The sequence below is a fragment of the Ornithodoros turicata genome, chromosome 6 (genome assembly GCF_037126465.1).
Source record: "Ornithodoros turicata isolate Travis chromosome 6, ASM3712646v1, whole genome shotgun sequence".
In the NCBI taxonomy this organism is placed as follows: Eukaryota; Metazoa; Arthropoda; class Arachnida; order Ixodida; family Argasidae; genus Ornithodoros; species Ornithodoros turicata.
Window position 1 is genome coordinate 3,055,362 of NC_088206.1, and position 16,005 is coordinate 3,071,366.

General features: G+C 46.0%; 1 protein-coding gene across 1 annotated transcript in view; it reads left to right on the forward strand.

The window, feature by feature from the left end:
• Window positions 1-15,047, forward strand: part of LOC135398822 (SCY1-like protein 2) — a 60,873-nt gene extending 45,826 nt beyond the window's left edge. The window contains exons 14-17 of the mRNA XM_064630324.1: window positions 3,237-3,367; window positions 5,305-5,522; window positions 6,946-7,089; window positions 7,937-15,047. Coding sequence (XP_064486394.1) covers window positions 3,237-3,367; window positions 5,305-5,522; window positions 6,946-7,089; window positions 7,937-7,960 — 517 coding nt within the window. The 3' untranslated portion in view covers window positions 7,961-15,047. The remainder of the gene's footprint in view (window positions 1-3,236; window positions 3,368-5,304; window positions 5,523-6,945; window positions 7,090-7,936) is intronic.
• The last annotated feature ends 958 nt before the right edge of the window (window positions 15,048-16,005 follow it).

The window sequence follows — 16,005 nt, forward strand, 5'->3', positions numbered from 1 at the left end:
CCTCTCAACGGAAAACGTCTGTTTGACTGGCCGTTGAGTGGGCAGTTCAATGTATCAGCTAAAATATAAACTACCATACCGTGGCCGTTGTTGGGGAATTACCTTTTCGTGCCCTTCTATACGCTTTGCCTTTGCTACACTCTTAAAAATGAACTTCACCACATAGCACGCCCCAAGCCAACCATCATCCCGAGTGACATCGTTCTCTCGCATGATTTGTGGAAAACGGGAGGCGTACGACTTTTTGTGACAATTAACATTTCTGCATAAGTGTCACAAAAAGGCGTACTCCTCCCGTTTTCAACAAATCAAGGAAGGGAACGATATCACCCGGGATGGTGGTTGGCTAGGAGCGTGCTATGTGGTGAAGTTCATTTTTAAGAGTGTAGAACGCGGAAAAACATACCGCAGGTCTCACACGCACTCTTAAAAATGAACTTCACCGCATAGCACGCTCCTAGCCAACCATAATCTCCAATGATATCGTTATCTGCCCCGATTTGTTGAAAACGGGAGGCGTACGCTATTTTTGTGACACTTATTTTCAACAAATCAGTGCAGATAACGATATCATTCGAGATGATGGTTGGCTAGGAGCGTGCAATGCGGTGAAGTTCATTTCTAAGAGTGCATGGTTAGCTAAATCCACACTCTTAAAAATGAACTTCGCCGCATTGCACGCTCATTGCAAACCATAACCTCGAATGATATCGTTGTTTGCCCTGATTTGTTGAAAACGGGAGGCGTACGCCTTTTTTGTGGCAATTATGAACACTATAAGTGTCACAAAAAAGGCGTACGCCTCCCGTTTTCAACATATCACGGCAGATAACGATATCATTCGAGATTATGGTTGGCTAGGAGCGTGCTATGCTGTGAAGTTCATTTTTAAGAGTGCATACGTCTCCTGAAAGGCTTATCATTTTTTTCAGATCGGCACAGATGAGATCAATTCGCGAAACATGTTCCCAACGAGGAACGTAGCTTCTGCTCTCCTAAACTGACACCCCTGTGCACAGGAATGACCTTCATTCGATGTGTCCTCACTCTCCTTTCCTATCGGAAGCGGTCCCTATATTGAAGAACGTTGCAGCAGCGCGCATGGCTATTCGACGTGGCATTGGCTGTTAGCATAGGCGCCTTGCTTAGTGCTATATGAGCAGCATGGCTTTCGTAGGCGATCGAGATGTTACGATGTCGCTTAGCCGCTGCGCTTCTAGTCGCTTCTCAACGGCGTAGTCATAGCCTTCTCGTAGAGTTTGTAGTGTAACGCAGGATTAAAAAAAAAAAACGCTGTTCAAAGCAATCCGAGTTGCAAATCGTAAGTAGTAACCAGCAGGGACGTTTAGTGCCACCGAGTCACGTGATCTGCGCGTCACGTCAGCATGGGACTGGATCGTTCAAGTTTGCTCTGGACAAACGGTTTTCGCCGACACGCACTGACACTCCAGCAGGCGTGAGTTAGTTTGCGTGAACGCCTTAAGGCAAGAGTGCTTGATACCAGGGTTTACTGAACGTGATATTCAGAAACATACATGAAGGTATGGGGAGGACTGCGGCAGAATTTAAATGCGTATATCATACTTACATCGAACACAAAAGGTCTGCATCTTTCATTCCATGATGACGCTGTTCTCCTGCTCTTACCGTCTGAGACACAATCGTTCCTGATACTTTACTCCTGTAACTGGTTCTCTGAACGTAAACTGCACTAGAAGCCCATGAACGAGCCACACACAATGCATTCACTCTCACGGATCCTTTAGTATACCCCTAGACCATTCCTAGCCACTAGAGTCACTAGATAGGGGTACAGAGTATCGCATTCCTTTTCCGCGCCGGAGCCGTCGTTCCGTGTCCGCGGTTGGCCCGATCGTGTCACGTGGTTTCTCCTTCCAAGAACGGGTCGTCATTTTGAGTCCCCTCCATGCTTGGAGGAAGAAAAAATTAAGGAGGGAGCACGACCGTTTCTTTCCGAATCACAAAAGTGTAGTGGAAACGACGACATATAGTACGCATCATGAGGACGTCATATCGATCAGGTGACTGGAGGCAGCCAATCTGCGGCGAGACTTCGCCACAACTGGGACAAACAAACTGGGGCAGCTGCCGGCGTGGATGGCGTTTTGTGGCGCCCGGCGAGATGCTATAGAGAGCTGGGAGAGGAGAATGGTTTGTCCCAGTTGCTTCTCCTCACCCAAACTTCCGGAATCCTGCAAAATGACGTCACACTCCCTCCTTATTTTCCTTCCTCCATGCCTCCATGCAAAACTGGTTTCCTCTGTTGTGATCTGGCTCGCGTGCGCGCTGTTCCCCCGGCGTAGAAGTGGGCGGGTGCCGTCCCGTTGCTAGGCGACGCAGCAGCGCCGGACCCAAGATGGCGCTCTCACTCGTCGGCGTGGCTCAGTTGTCGCTGCTCTGCTCCCTATTTAGTGACTCTACTAGCCACCACTCTGAGTCGTCCCAAATATCCTTGGTTTCCCGTCGTGCCATAAACCTTTACCTGTGGACTAAACCAGTTCTCTTTCCAGGAATACTAACGAATAGTAATAAGTACTTAGATAAGACACATTTTGTATTCAGGGACGTTCTGAAGAAGGAATATTATTCGCAAGTACGATATTCTTTGGAAGAAAGAAAATTGGACATGGAAATCATGAGAGAAAGCTCTTGGTTACTGCTCCTCCGGACACTCAGTCAGCGAAATCCATTTCGCGAATGTTCGTTTAGACTTTAAATGATTCAATATAATTAATTCGCTTTACACTTGAGTAACCTTAATTTGACTTGTGACTTGAATTTACTTTATTCGACTTAATTGCCGAACGCTCAAATAACCCCTTAACTCTTCTTGTCTTACTCTATACATTTTCTATCAGGGTCTTCATTAGAAAACGTACAGCCTACCTTGAAGGACCTCGCTGCAATATCAGAATGTCCGTAACCGAGCCCCCCATTATCCATATGAATATCTGACCCCCATATACAGAGAAGCGCAGCACAAAAGGGTCCGGTATAGAGAGAGGCCCTTTTGGATCTCTATTGAACCTTGGGCAAGCACACGGTTGAGTTCTCATACCCTGATCGTCAAACACCCAATGGAAGATATCTCTCATGACTTCCATTAGGAGCTCAAGACAAGAGAAGGATATTTCTGTGCACCTTTCCACTATGGTCAATTTCAGCATGTATTACGTTTGTCGCACTTTACCTACGATGTTATCTCTATTACCTAGGCTTCCAGTGCAAATGCAATACACAATGGAGCAGCCCACGGGATACCCTCATCGCCCTCCTTCCTTAAGACTCGAATCGAGACGCACTTCCATCAGCATGGATGATGTGGTTCGAAGAACGTGCAGTTCAGGTATGCTAGGTACGCTTGGTTTTAGACGTTGTGCTATCTACGTGTCGTGACGTGCTCGAGCTGCATGTGAGTGTTACTACTTTTTACTACTACATTTATGCTGCTTTGACATGTGTATAGAGGAATGTGCATGTCATCAGACTTGCACTCTCATTGCATTTTAGGTAGTATTGGAAAATAGTCGAAGTTGACAGTGGAATTGAACCAAATCCTGCATCACAAGCGCAGGCTTATCTAACTAGCGAAAATAACTTGCTTTTATCCAGATTGGTACACGCCTTCTTGCTTACGTGAAACATTAATCCTATACTTATACTAATCCAAATCCGAATGCAATTGGTTCAACTCATAAGCATCATGGTTGTGCTGCCATAGAATAGTACAGTTTCTTAACGCACGAAAACTTGAATACTTAGTGCACGAAGCTGGATTACTTTTATAGTACTTTCGTTGCTAAATGAATGATGGTCATGATATATGTAAGCATACGGCCTGATGCAGTGTCGATATGACTTTTATCGAACCTTCTCTGTGTTCTCTCTCCGTATCGCTCGGAAAATCGAATTGCCCCATGCGGCCGTTGAGATACTGCCACAAATAAACAAATAAGTCAATAAAATAAACACGACCTATGCAATATAATGATAATTACATTACTTTCACTTATGCAATGGAGTCAAATGGAAAGTTCGCCCTTGTAATGAAAAAAAAAAAATTGAAACTTTCATGAGTTGGCAACACTGATACTCACTCACGGATTGAAGTCTTGCCGACAGGTGGCTATATGATGCAGGAACGAAACATGACTTGAAACGGTGCATGTAGTTTATGATGAGTGTGAACCACGGTAGCGCAAAGATGCGACTAGTTCCCGCGGTGTAGTGGTTAGGACGATCGCCCCTTCCACACCGAGACTGGGATGGGATGCTGGTTCGAATCCCGGCCCCGTCTCTGTTTTCCCTGGGTTTTCTGACAGATATTCCAGACGAAATGCGGCACAGTACCCCTTGAAGTCGGCCCAGGACGCATACTAACCCAGCTGTCTCCTCTCCATCTGTCCGCGTCTGTACGCCGCTCATAGCTACAGTTGCTTCGCGGCGCTAACACAAAATTTAAAGAAAACAAAGATACGACACGCATATCTCCCAATTTTTCAAACGTACAAGTGGATATAACCAGTTCCAAAACTGCGTTATTTCTGTAACGGGCGTTTTACAATTAGGCTATGCAGGGATTTTTGTCCCCTGACATGCCCCCTGACATGCCCCCTGACATGCCCCGAAGATCTTGCAACGTCCCCCCAAACACCCGTCAAGAAATGACGAAAGAGCCTGAAAAGCCAGGAGATACGGGTGTCACACCCATTCCACCCCCTCCCTTAGATGATAATTTTGCTGAAATCTCTGAGGTTATGTAGCCACATCGAGAGCACCGATCAGGAACTCGTCCGCTTATGCGCCAGATGTACGGGAAACATAGACCACCGGCATAGTACACGTCCATTCGCCGCCATCTTGAAGGGTTTCATACTTTCATCACTTCAAAACGAATGATATAGAACGCTGTTCCTCTCTTCTGCGCAGTCATGTTACGTTTCTGCTTTGTACTACCACGTGTCAGACACGAGCAGTGGCGTATCTAGAGCTACCTGCGCCCATGGCAACATGGTTAACATGATGTCCTTGGGGATGCGTTTTCGTGTGGTCCGCACTAGGTTTCTGGCGCACACTACAACCTCTCTAATGGCGGATGTTTTGATCATTTATGAATGTGCCAGGTTGAGTGCCCGACCTGGCACATTCACACCCGACCACATAATGGCGCTCCTATTCACCTGGCGCCCATGGCACCTGTCCACACCTGCCACACCCTAGATACGCCACTGGACACGAGTGAAAGAACCATAGGGTAATACGTATGTCTCCCGTTTCGTCTAGCTTCGTCGTCACCAGATTCCAACTTGCTACGAGTGCAGGCAACTTTACCAGGGCGGAGGCACTCGGACAACACGATCCAGCCCCCTCGGATCCTGGTGGCCCCCTGTTCCCCAGAGGGGACTGTAAGCTACACCCCGGGAGGCCTCCCCATCCGCAGGCACTCCAGTGTCGGGACGCAGGACTCGCGTTTTTCGGGACTGTTCAGCTCGCCCAAGATAGTACGTCTACTTCCTCCGTTATTGCAATAGACGCTATACCAGAGCCGGGTATTAAAAGGGGCGTTCGCATCCGTTCCAGTCGATTTCGAGACTACCTATATTGTCATTTTATACCATTTACCACGGTATCGAAAATCCCACGCGAAAGAGTGGCCCGATTGTTTCTTTCTTTATTTTATTTTTTATTTTTCTAGTGCCCACCAGCGGAGAGAATCCTTCACTGGTATTCGGAGGAATGCGTGACAAGAGCAGACGCCGGATGTCGAGAGTATGCCGGAATTCCCTCTCTGAAAAAATTGCCAATCAGAATGCCGAAATAGTGGCAATCAGAACCATGAGGGCGCGATCTTGAGAAACGCAATGCTGCGGCGGTCTCACAGACGTTCCCACTACAACCGGGCGAGCTTCCACAACCGCGCCCGTAACGGCAAAAAAAGGTCGCTTAGTGGTCACCGGAGGCCCTCTTTCCTGCGCGGGACTAATCAGTCGCTTCTTGCTCGACTGACTGCGGCGGACGGTAGCGACCAACCAATCAAAGCGAAGAATACGGTGAGGGTCCGTAGCGGATGAAAACAAACGATTGCCTCGTAGCGCGCGCGCGGAAGTCTCGCTTCTCTCGCCCTCGTTGGTATATCTCGAGAGCACGGCGAACCTCAGTACCTCAGTATAGCTCACCATAAGTTGCAGCAAGGAAACGCGCACAGAAGGTTTAAAAACGCCGGAACAGGACGTCTGCAAAAAAACATTTTTGCAAAATAAACTTAGTTGAGAGTTTGCGGACGTCCTGTACTGTTTCCTGTTTCCTTGCTGCAACTTATTCGATAGCACTTTAAATGGATCGTTCGCTCTCCAAGCATCGAATCGTTGATTTCTGGTGCAAACGGTAGTGTATTTCGAACTTTATCAGGTCAGTACATTAGTTTCCCGCAGCTCGAGCGGTATGATTTTTTGTAGGCATCAGAAAGCAACGAGATCCACGCAAGTGGGCTTTCCCGCGGAGCAGGACGAGCGCGGGAGAAAAATGTGACGTCAAGAGGGCGGTCCATTTTCCGCAGTTTTCCGGGATTGAGCCCCGCCCCCTCCTATCCCCAGTCGCTCGCCAGCCCTGAAAGAACGTCACGTAACGCCACGCGAGCCGACTGCCACCTCCCGTATTATGCTCCTCCCCCGGCGCTCCGCCACGCTGCCGGTGCACACTGGAGGTACTGAAAACTCGGAAAATACGTCGATTTCGGATGAAAGGGATTGACGGGGAATTGTTCATCGTCTACTGCACACGTCCAGCACGTTTTTTTTTATTCTTTAGGGAGCGGACTATCCTTTTAATGCGTCATTCGCCGGGATACGGGTGGACACTTTACATTTGACACGGAGTCCATTTTATCCTGCAACGGGAGTGAAACACGGCCATGTCTTTTTGCAGACGAGCCCCAACCTGGGTGTGGATTTCTTCAACTCCAGCCGAGCCAACATGAGACGCTACTCGGCTGCCGCTGTCTGCGGTGCCGGATTGCCCAACGCCGCCAATCAGGCTTCTAGCTTCCTGCAGCAAATTGGCTCTGGTGTTGTACGTCATCAGCCTTTTTTTTTTTTTCATGCTACTAATTACTCCCCTGCACCATCTCCCTCGTGTAGGAATCGTATTGCCTGCTAAATTTAAGCTGAGTTGTGACTTGCGCATTCGGTTGTCCAGAGAGATCTGGACAGCACCTTTGCCGTCATCATAGTCACTTGGGTGGGAAACTTACTGAGTCCGCCAGAGTGGTCGCGAATCAGCTGTCGCTGTGGAAACGTTTCACTAACAAACACTAGCAGCCACACTAATCTTTGGTTCGCATATTTCTTGATTACTCTTTCAATTGTTTGCAAAATCTAACCCTAGAATGTACTCTATATGGGGTAGACGTCGCGAGTGCCGTAGTTTCACGTGTGATTCTGTTTACGACGGAGAGTCGTATGAAGCGTGGTAACTGCAATAAAAACCCCGTGCCCAACCCAATCGTCCTATAAGCTGACGGCGGCGACACTTTAGATTATACAAGCAGCCGACTGGTACACTCTTTAAAATGAACTTCACCACATAGCACGCTCCTAGCCAACCATCACCCCGAATGACAACGTTCTCGCCTTAGATTTGTTGAAAACGGGAGGAGGAGCCTATTTTGTGCCGTGCATAATGGGCACAAAATAGGCTCCTCCTCCCGTTTTCAGCAAATCAGGGGCGAGAACGTTGTCATTCGGGATGATGGTTGGCTACGAGCGTGCTATGTGGTGAAGTTCATGTTTAAGAGTGTAGTAGTACGATGGAGCATGACGTCACATATGTAATGCGCAAGGTGATGCTAGCAGTATGACGTTTGAGTTCAAACACGACCATATTGTAACAACTGTATTGCTTTCACCCTCCCCTACAGTCGCAGCTGTTCTCCAGCAAGTAAAGCAATGCCCGTAAGCTCCAGTCGGAGGCGGCCCTAAACAACTGCCCAGGAGAAATCGGACAGCATCCCGAGTCCCGAGATTGCGAACAAACTCGATGCCGACCTATCTGCGATCCTCGAACCCACCTCGGCACCCCTGGACACCACCTCAAGGCCTCCCTCCGCGTATTCGTCGACTACTTGCCAAAGCCACAACCAGCCCCGCGTTGCCTTTCGCCTCATGTCGCCGAACTAGCAATACTACTTCTGGGCTTGTGACACCCGTCATCTTTCTTGGATTGCTAGTGACCAAAGACGTCATCCCTGGTATATGTCAGTGTGTTGTGCCTCTGCTCTTTGAGTAGTATAGAATAGCGTACGGTGGTATCTGCGGCTAACGGTGTTCCTCTCATCCTGTGTCACGTCTTACCGAAGCGTATATGAACGGCACACCATAGGCTGTAACTGGTGTGACATATAGGTTCTTAATCTCTATCTCTCCCTCTCTGCTAGGGCACTTCTAAAGTTCTCATTAGAACACTTATCAGGTAACATTCAAGTATTACCACCATCCATGGCACAAGTATATACACCATGTAGCCACAGTTAATCTATGCTGTACAAAAAGACGCGGGAACGGGAACGCGCTCCGCGAAAGAAACCGGAAATTGCGACTTGTGACATCACTCCCGCATCTCTCATTCATATCGCCTTTATAAGTCACAACCCTTCTGGTGGAGTGTGAATAAACAAGGGGGGGAGACAGAGCGGTCGGATGAAAAGGGCAGCGTTGTTTCCTCCGTCGTGATGTCTACCCAGTGTCGCTAAGCAATGCAACAATTATATATTCCGTATTCAGCGGAATAGTGCAGTTTCGTAATGGTGGGCTCCTAGCGAAGTAGCATCACTATTACTCCAATGTAAGGAGGAAGGAAGACAACGTCTTTCGGCCATTTTGAAGATTAAAGACGGGAGTTTTCTGTCAAACACGTTGCTTACCCATGTCAGCACAACGCTCATGAGTTTTTGTTTGTTTGTTTTTGTTTTCCATATTTGCATACTGAAGGTGTGGTATAGTGAAGCGTTCATAAAAAAAAAACTATTTTTAGTTGAACATCTGAATGCAGGTGGAATTCAAAGATAGCACCGGATCCAATTTGATATTGTGAGAAGCATTTAACCGAGAACAAGCCAGACCCTAAATTTAATATAAAGTACTTCCTCTCATTTATAAAAGGTGTCTCCTTGGGAGACAGCTATCAGTAGGCTACCATCATCGAGGCAATAATGAACTTTGACATTTCAGCTTCCCTTCCTCCTTACAACTAGAAATAAATCTGCTCGCGTTGCTCATGTGAACATCCTTACTTCTTCTCTTCAGCACCATATGAAAGACATCCCTGTCGCTCAAATTAACTGAGATGTTATTCCTCCTCTGTCTGCAATCGCTAAAACTACTAAGCCACGGCAGATAAACAAGCAATGAGGGAAAATGCAAAGCAACGCAAATTGCTAACTTATATTGTGAATGTGTTGATTTTTTATATGTTTCTGTCTGACACTGTTTGTGCTGCAATTGTCTTGGGGGAAAATAATGACGATGGCCATGAGTCTATACAGCTTTCTCTCTCTCACAATAGCTACGTTTTCATCGATTCTGCGCAGTACTCCGATTTCAAAATTACGTTATATAACGCACGAAGATTATAGTTAGGGTTGATTCCATCCGTGACGCATGAACACGTGACACAGTGGGTGCACACAAAGAAGAAGTCACGCAGGCATTATGCATACCCATTCCACCTTGTCAAACCTCAACAATTATCCAGTCATTATTGGAGATATACCTTTAACCCATAACATGCAAGATATAGCCACATGAGGCAGAGATTGATACGAGTGTACAGATATTACGTTATATACCCAATCACAATGTCCTTTTCTATGCCCTTAGGTCCCATACTGATTGACCCCCCTGCCCTCCCTTTCCAACGACGTTGTCTGCTTGAGAATGTCCCCCTTTGTGAGTACTTTTTTTCCCTAGTGTAGATTCGACTTGAATGGTGTACGGCCTGCGTGTTTCCGTTATCGTGACAGAGCTCTATGCAAGCGTGCTTTATGTACAAATGACTAACCTGAAGTCCGCGTTGTTTAGCCTTCAGACGTTTTCTCCTGATCTGACATCCGATGGGTCCTCCTCTCAACCGTGTTTGTCATAAAATTGTATGCCCTTTAACGCGCTTTATTCGGAGAGTTGGTGTTTCGGCCTGTATTCGACGTATCTGACAATCCTTGCATGGATGTAACGTATCTAGAAGGTGTCTAGAGTCCGAAGCCCGAAAATGAAAGCCATGTTTCTTTCGCGTTCACTGCTGCCCTCCAAGGTGTGGAATCTTCTGAGGTTAATCAAAAATGTGCCGCTTGCCTGAAATCTCGAGACGCTCCGCAGACATCTCGTACTGGCAGTGTCGCCGGCAGAAACTTTGGACAGAACGCCTGTAGTGAACAACAACAACATGACATAGAGCAGAAGAACGCAAGAGGACAAGCAGGTCCAATTGCTCGTCGCCAAAATGTGGCGTAGAAGATGAACAGCCTTTATTACAATGATGTCGACGCATATATCCAGGTGGTTGGATGCTAATGACGATGAGGATTAACATGACAAACATGTGGCGACACCACAACGCCCAAGTACAGCGCACCAGGGCCATAACGGAGCCGTAGAACGGTGACGTGCTCTGTGCCTGGCAGTGTCGCTTTGTGCGACACTGTCGGTGGAAGATACTCGCAGGGCGCCTTGAGATTTCTGACAAGAATGTCGCAAGCAGTGCATCCCTTGTTACAGACTGTTTGAATGACAGCTCCGCCATATAACACAGAGCTTTCTTTACATTAGGTAAGAGTGCATGGAGCTCGCGCGATTGGCATTTGTTAGCTTATTGGTGCATATCCGGAGGAAGCTCACGCAATGAGAAATTTGGTCGGGACTGCGCTGTCATGTCAAATGCATAATGACGATTGTGATCACGCGAACGAAGATCATCAATCAGAAGTAAGATAGACGCGGAATTTCGGGATACCATACATTTTACAACTATACTTACAAGACGGACATTGGTCATTGTGTATGATATTGTTTTCACAAACATGATAAGGTGTGGCCTTTTCCCCGTGTTTCACACATTTGACGTCATTGATAATGAAATTGTACAGTATAATCACGGTCTAGAACACCTCCAGTACTACAAAATACCCAGGTATGATAAATGTGAAATTTTTTTTTAGCTTCAAATAGTACAATAATACAAGGCCAGTTTCGTCACGCAACCAACGCGAACACTGCAGCTTTACTTTTCAGGTACATTTCTGTTTTTCACCTCTCGAAAAAAAAAAAAAAAAGAATGTCCAATCACAAATAATTACATCGTGTTTGAAGCTCCCGCATGGGTGGTGCACACAGCCTGCGACTAAGCGTCGTTTAGAGCGCCCCCTGTTGACCACTACTCCAACTTCAACTTGCTGGAAGATGTCCGGTGTCACCGCTAATGACAACAACTTGTACGCATCCTTTTCAGCCACGGTTTTAAATAGTGTCATCCCGCGAGCGCATGACATACGCAAGAAACCTTTACCGTCGTGTTGTGTGGTGAAACACCCCGCTCAAGTGGCGACATATTATAGTCTGTAAACTGAGAATGGCAACGAACTCGTGCATCAAAAGCAAGAGCTGTGGGAAGTACGTCATTGGACCGGGCTAGAGTCACTAAATAGGCTTCGCTTCAGGGTATCGACACTGAGGTCCAAGTGAGAGCAGCAGCGCCATCTTGTTTCCGCACCACACCGGTATCATCCCCATTTGAGGATCAAAGATGGCTGACATAAAGCTCCCTGTCGGATAGAGAAGCGTGTATGATTGTTGTGCGATAATCCATGTATTGTCGACCAGAGCGTTCCGAGGATGTCAAGGTGAGCTCGAAGCCGTCAACTGCTGCTTGCAAACGAGAGGAACATTTCACCCGCGAACGATAGATGGCATCGTGCGCTAAAGTGCGCATTGCGCGTGCGTAGCGTGGCGCGAAAACAAGATGGCGCATGCTCGCTCTTGGAACTCAGTGTCGATACTCTGAAGCGTATAGCTTATTTAGTGACTCTAGTGGGCTCTAGACCGGGCGCATTACACCGGAAGTCGGTGTGATGTCATTTGTGCAGTGACGTCTTGCCATCTTCTTTCCTTTGGAAAACATTCACTTTTGTCTCCGCGCGCTCATGAAAGAAAGATTTGCCTGTTCGAAGATAAGTTTCGTGCCAGCAGTTGTGTGTTTTGTCGCATAATGTGGCGCTGTGTTACAAGTACAACACGTGAGTATAAAAAAAAGAAAGAAAACAAAACGAATTAATCTCGTTATCAGGCCACACGATTTGTTGGCGCAATACTTCGATGATTATAAGCAAAAAAAGTGTTCAAACTATAGACATTAGCATTGAATGCCACTGTCCCATACTACTAAGTAACATGACGTCGAATCTGGCGTCGCTTGTTTACTGACCAATGTGTCGTGATGAAAGCTAATCGAGTCCAAACTAAATAAATCGAGGCCGGCGAACCAGCGTATCTGCTATTCAATGGTTCCTATCTCCAAGTGCTTTATGCTGCGTTGCCGAGAAGGATGACATTACAAATGTCAGCCTTTTTTTTTTTCAAGCTGCTTCACAGCTTTTTTGTTTCATCTCCACATGAAAAATATGAAAATAAACTAAATTTAATTTAATTCAAAAATGCATGTTATAAAACATCCTCTAAATAGTCCTCCTCTATAAGTCATCCTCTAAAATCACCCACTGCGCCACCATAGGTAACGCATCAGAGTAACGCCTCGTCGCATTCATTGATAACTCGCACAACTACTGGTACGACACTGAACAGGGAATAGCCCTTATACATGCTTTCTTGTTGGGCCATCATGAATAGTTGAGGAGGTCAACGAAAAGGAGTGCAGCCTAAAATGTGCCACAAAAGAATTTTGGCTGAAACCGAAACCGAAACCACATACAACGCATTATTATAACTAGGAACATTTATACGTGAGAAATTGCAGTGGTATTTAATCCTAACCACAACTGTAAGCAGGACACCTGTGTCACGGTAACGAGGTCCAAGTGGAAACTATTTAGGAGAGAGATCCGCAAAATTTTGGATACGAAATTTATTTGAGTGACTTTTAACCTAAATTTATTTATTTATTTTGATTTACTAATAACTACCTAATTAATAAGTAGGCTATTAAATGAATTACGTCAGCTGAATTAGTTTCATCCTACGCTATATAACGTCAAAATGGTGTATGGCAGCCACACAAACAATCAGGAAGACATAATTTCTACATCAAAGAACGGTTCACGAAAATCACGAAAATATGTAGAATGTATATAGATATATGCAAGAAATTGTAGTAGTGTCACTTAGTAGTGTCGAATCCGTATATAACGAATTCGAATGGAATCAAAAGATAGCTTAGTAAATGGAAAAGTGTGTATACATAGAAACATGCTTCGCTGTCAGCGGGTGTTGAAGCGCTGTTTTGATGGTTCGATATGAAGAAAAATTCGGAACACTCGGATTCGATATAATCGATTTCGACCATATGGTTATTTTCACACTTTTGGCTCATTGCTCTCTTTCGCTGACCTCCTATGAGGGTCCGACAGGAAAGATGTAATGAGCGTCATTAACCCCCGACATATCGTAAGCTTGAATCGTTAATGTCTCGTTGAAATGTCTATCTCTGTTGGATAACCCCCGGGAAACTCGTTCTGGTTTCGAACCAAGAACTCGCAGGTCTATACAATGATGATTGTTATAAGAAAAGTAATGTGCACTCCTTATCCTAACAGCAAACAGGCTTCATGTTGTGCCTGTTATCGAAAGAGGCTACCCGATAATATTACTGGCAGTAGACATTGCCAGATGAGCACGTTGGACACCTTCTCTTTAGGTGAAATGTAGACTACGTTTCTCGAATGGGAAAAAAAAATAATGTATTCACACTTTGAAGGAAAGTATATCCTTTGTTAAAAAAATATACGCCGACAAAAATAAGCAATGCTGTACTTCGTGGTGTAACTCCCAAGTTCGAAGCCCTCTCGAAGGCATAGCCGCTAACCGAAAACCCAAAAAAAAAGAGCGACACTCCGAAAGTCGCTCTCCAACTCTGTGTTTTGTCGAGTGCATCCTCCTTTGATTGCTGTGGTGATGGTGTGGTGATTTTTTGCAAATACGTCCCCCGATTTATGTGTCCAGAGTCTATATATTATACATATTTGTAAATAGCGTACGTGTGCCGTTAGTGTGATCGCCTATTTTCGGCTTATTGTTTTCATCATCACCGAGAACCTTGTGACGTTTCTTGCTCTGGAGAACTTTAGTCGCATGGTGATCTTGTGACGTAGCTGTTGCTCGATGCTGGTCTGAGATGTATTTGTTGGGTGTCTTTTTTCTCAATACGTTTCATTGCCATATATGCTAATTGATGCGACTACTATGCAGTGTGGAAATAGATGTGCTGGTTTGAGGAAGTTCATTGTGGTGGAAAGGGCTGTCTCGTGTATTCACACGTAGTTAAATCTGGCGCATGCTGCTGTCGTCTTTACTGCTGCTACTTAGCGGTTTTCCAATTTCTTCACTGAATGCTGCCTATATACTAAGTTAGCCATAAATTACTGCATACATAATTTAAAAGAGAAAAAGTCCTAACTTAAGGTGAAGGTTAATGTGAGAGTTAGTCACGCATTTAGACACAAGTATTATAACAAAGTACCCGTATTGTGGTTACGAGTAAATTTTTCGTATATAAGGTGGAAGTTCCAACCCCATTGAGCTTTATGTAAAGTGCTGTAGTGGAGAAAAGCTTAATAGAAGTTAGTAATAACTTACGAGTTTCGCATTATAGTACTATTTACCTGATAGGGAAGCTACGAGGTACATGGAGACGCTTGCTTTACAACTGATTTATCCTCCGATTAGCGGAAACTTCTAGGGCGGTTGTAAACCATGATAGTAAGTGTCGACATGACCGAAGTATGATTACCAGTTTCACGTAATGGTACAGCTCTCTGCAACGTTAACTTTAACGCGGCGACGACTGGCGAAGCAGTTGGAGAGCCACCCTAGCGGCGCTAGGTAGAATTATAGGGAGAGAGCGTTGTTGGCATCCCACTCGTGCTTGGGGGTGTTTGATGAGAAGCCTCCTCCTCCTCGCTCCTCCGCGCACTCTCGGAGCGTCTGCTGCTCGAGAAACACCCCCAAGCATGAGTGGGATAGCCCACAACGCTCTGTCCCTATAATTCTACCCAGCGCCGCTAGGGAGGCTCTCCAACTGCTTCGCCAGCCGTCACCGTGTTGTAGTTAACATTGCAGAGAGCTGTACTTACCTGACAGGGAAGCTGGAATTATACGAGGGTACTGGAATAATACGACGATATTACTATCACGGTTTACAACCGCCAGCTAAATTACGCTAGTCGAAGGAAAAAGCAATTGTACACCACGATATAGTAAGCGTCGACATGTGCCAAAGTATAATACCGGGCGACGGACTGAGTGCGGCACGGTTCGCATGCAACTTGGAGCAAAATCGTTAAGTACCAAGTATCCTTAAGTTGTACAAACGTAGTACAAGCTAATGATTGAGCCTTTCTTCCACAATAAACCATCCGCAAGCCAGCCAATATACGCAAAGCACGCAAACTGACGGACAGCCCGACATCACCTTATACAAATATGCCTCCTGTTGTCGTCTGGAAAGTTTTTTCAAAGCAGACGACACTGTTTGTCTCACTACTTCTCCGCCCTGTAAAGTAGTCCCTGTGTTGTCGTTCTCCCCCACGTTTCGCGTTGTGTTTGATCCCCGTGTAAGCGTTGAAGCATGATTCCTCCTTAAGTAGAGGAAGCCAGGAACTTGAAATGCATATCAAAAATCTTTGCCGCGTCTGTAAGTACAGTCATTATGGCGACGCGGTTAGGCCTATCTATCCCTGCACGTGTGGAGGCTGTGGGAGGAACCTAA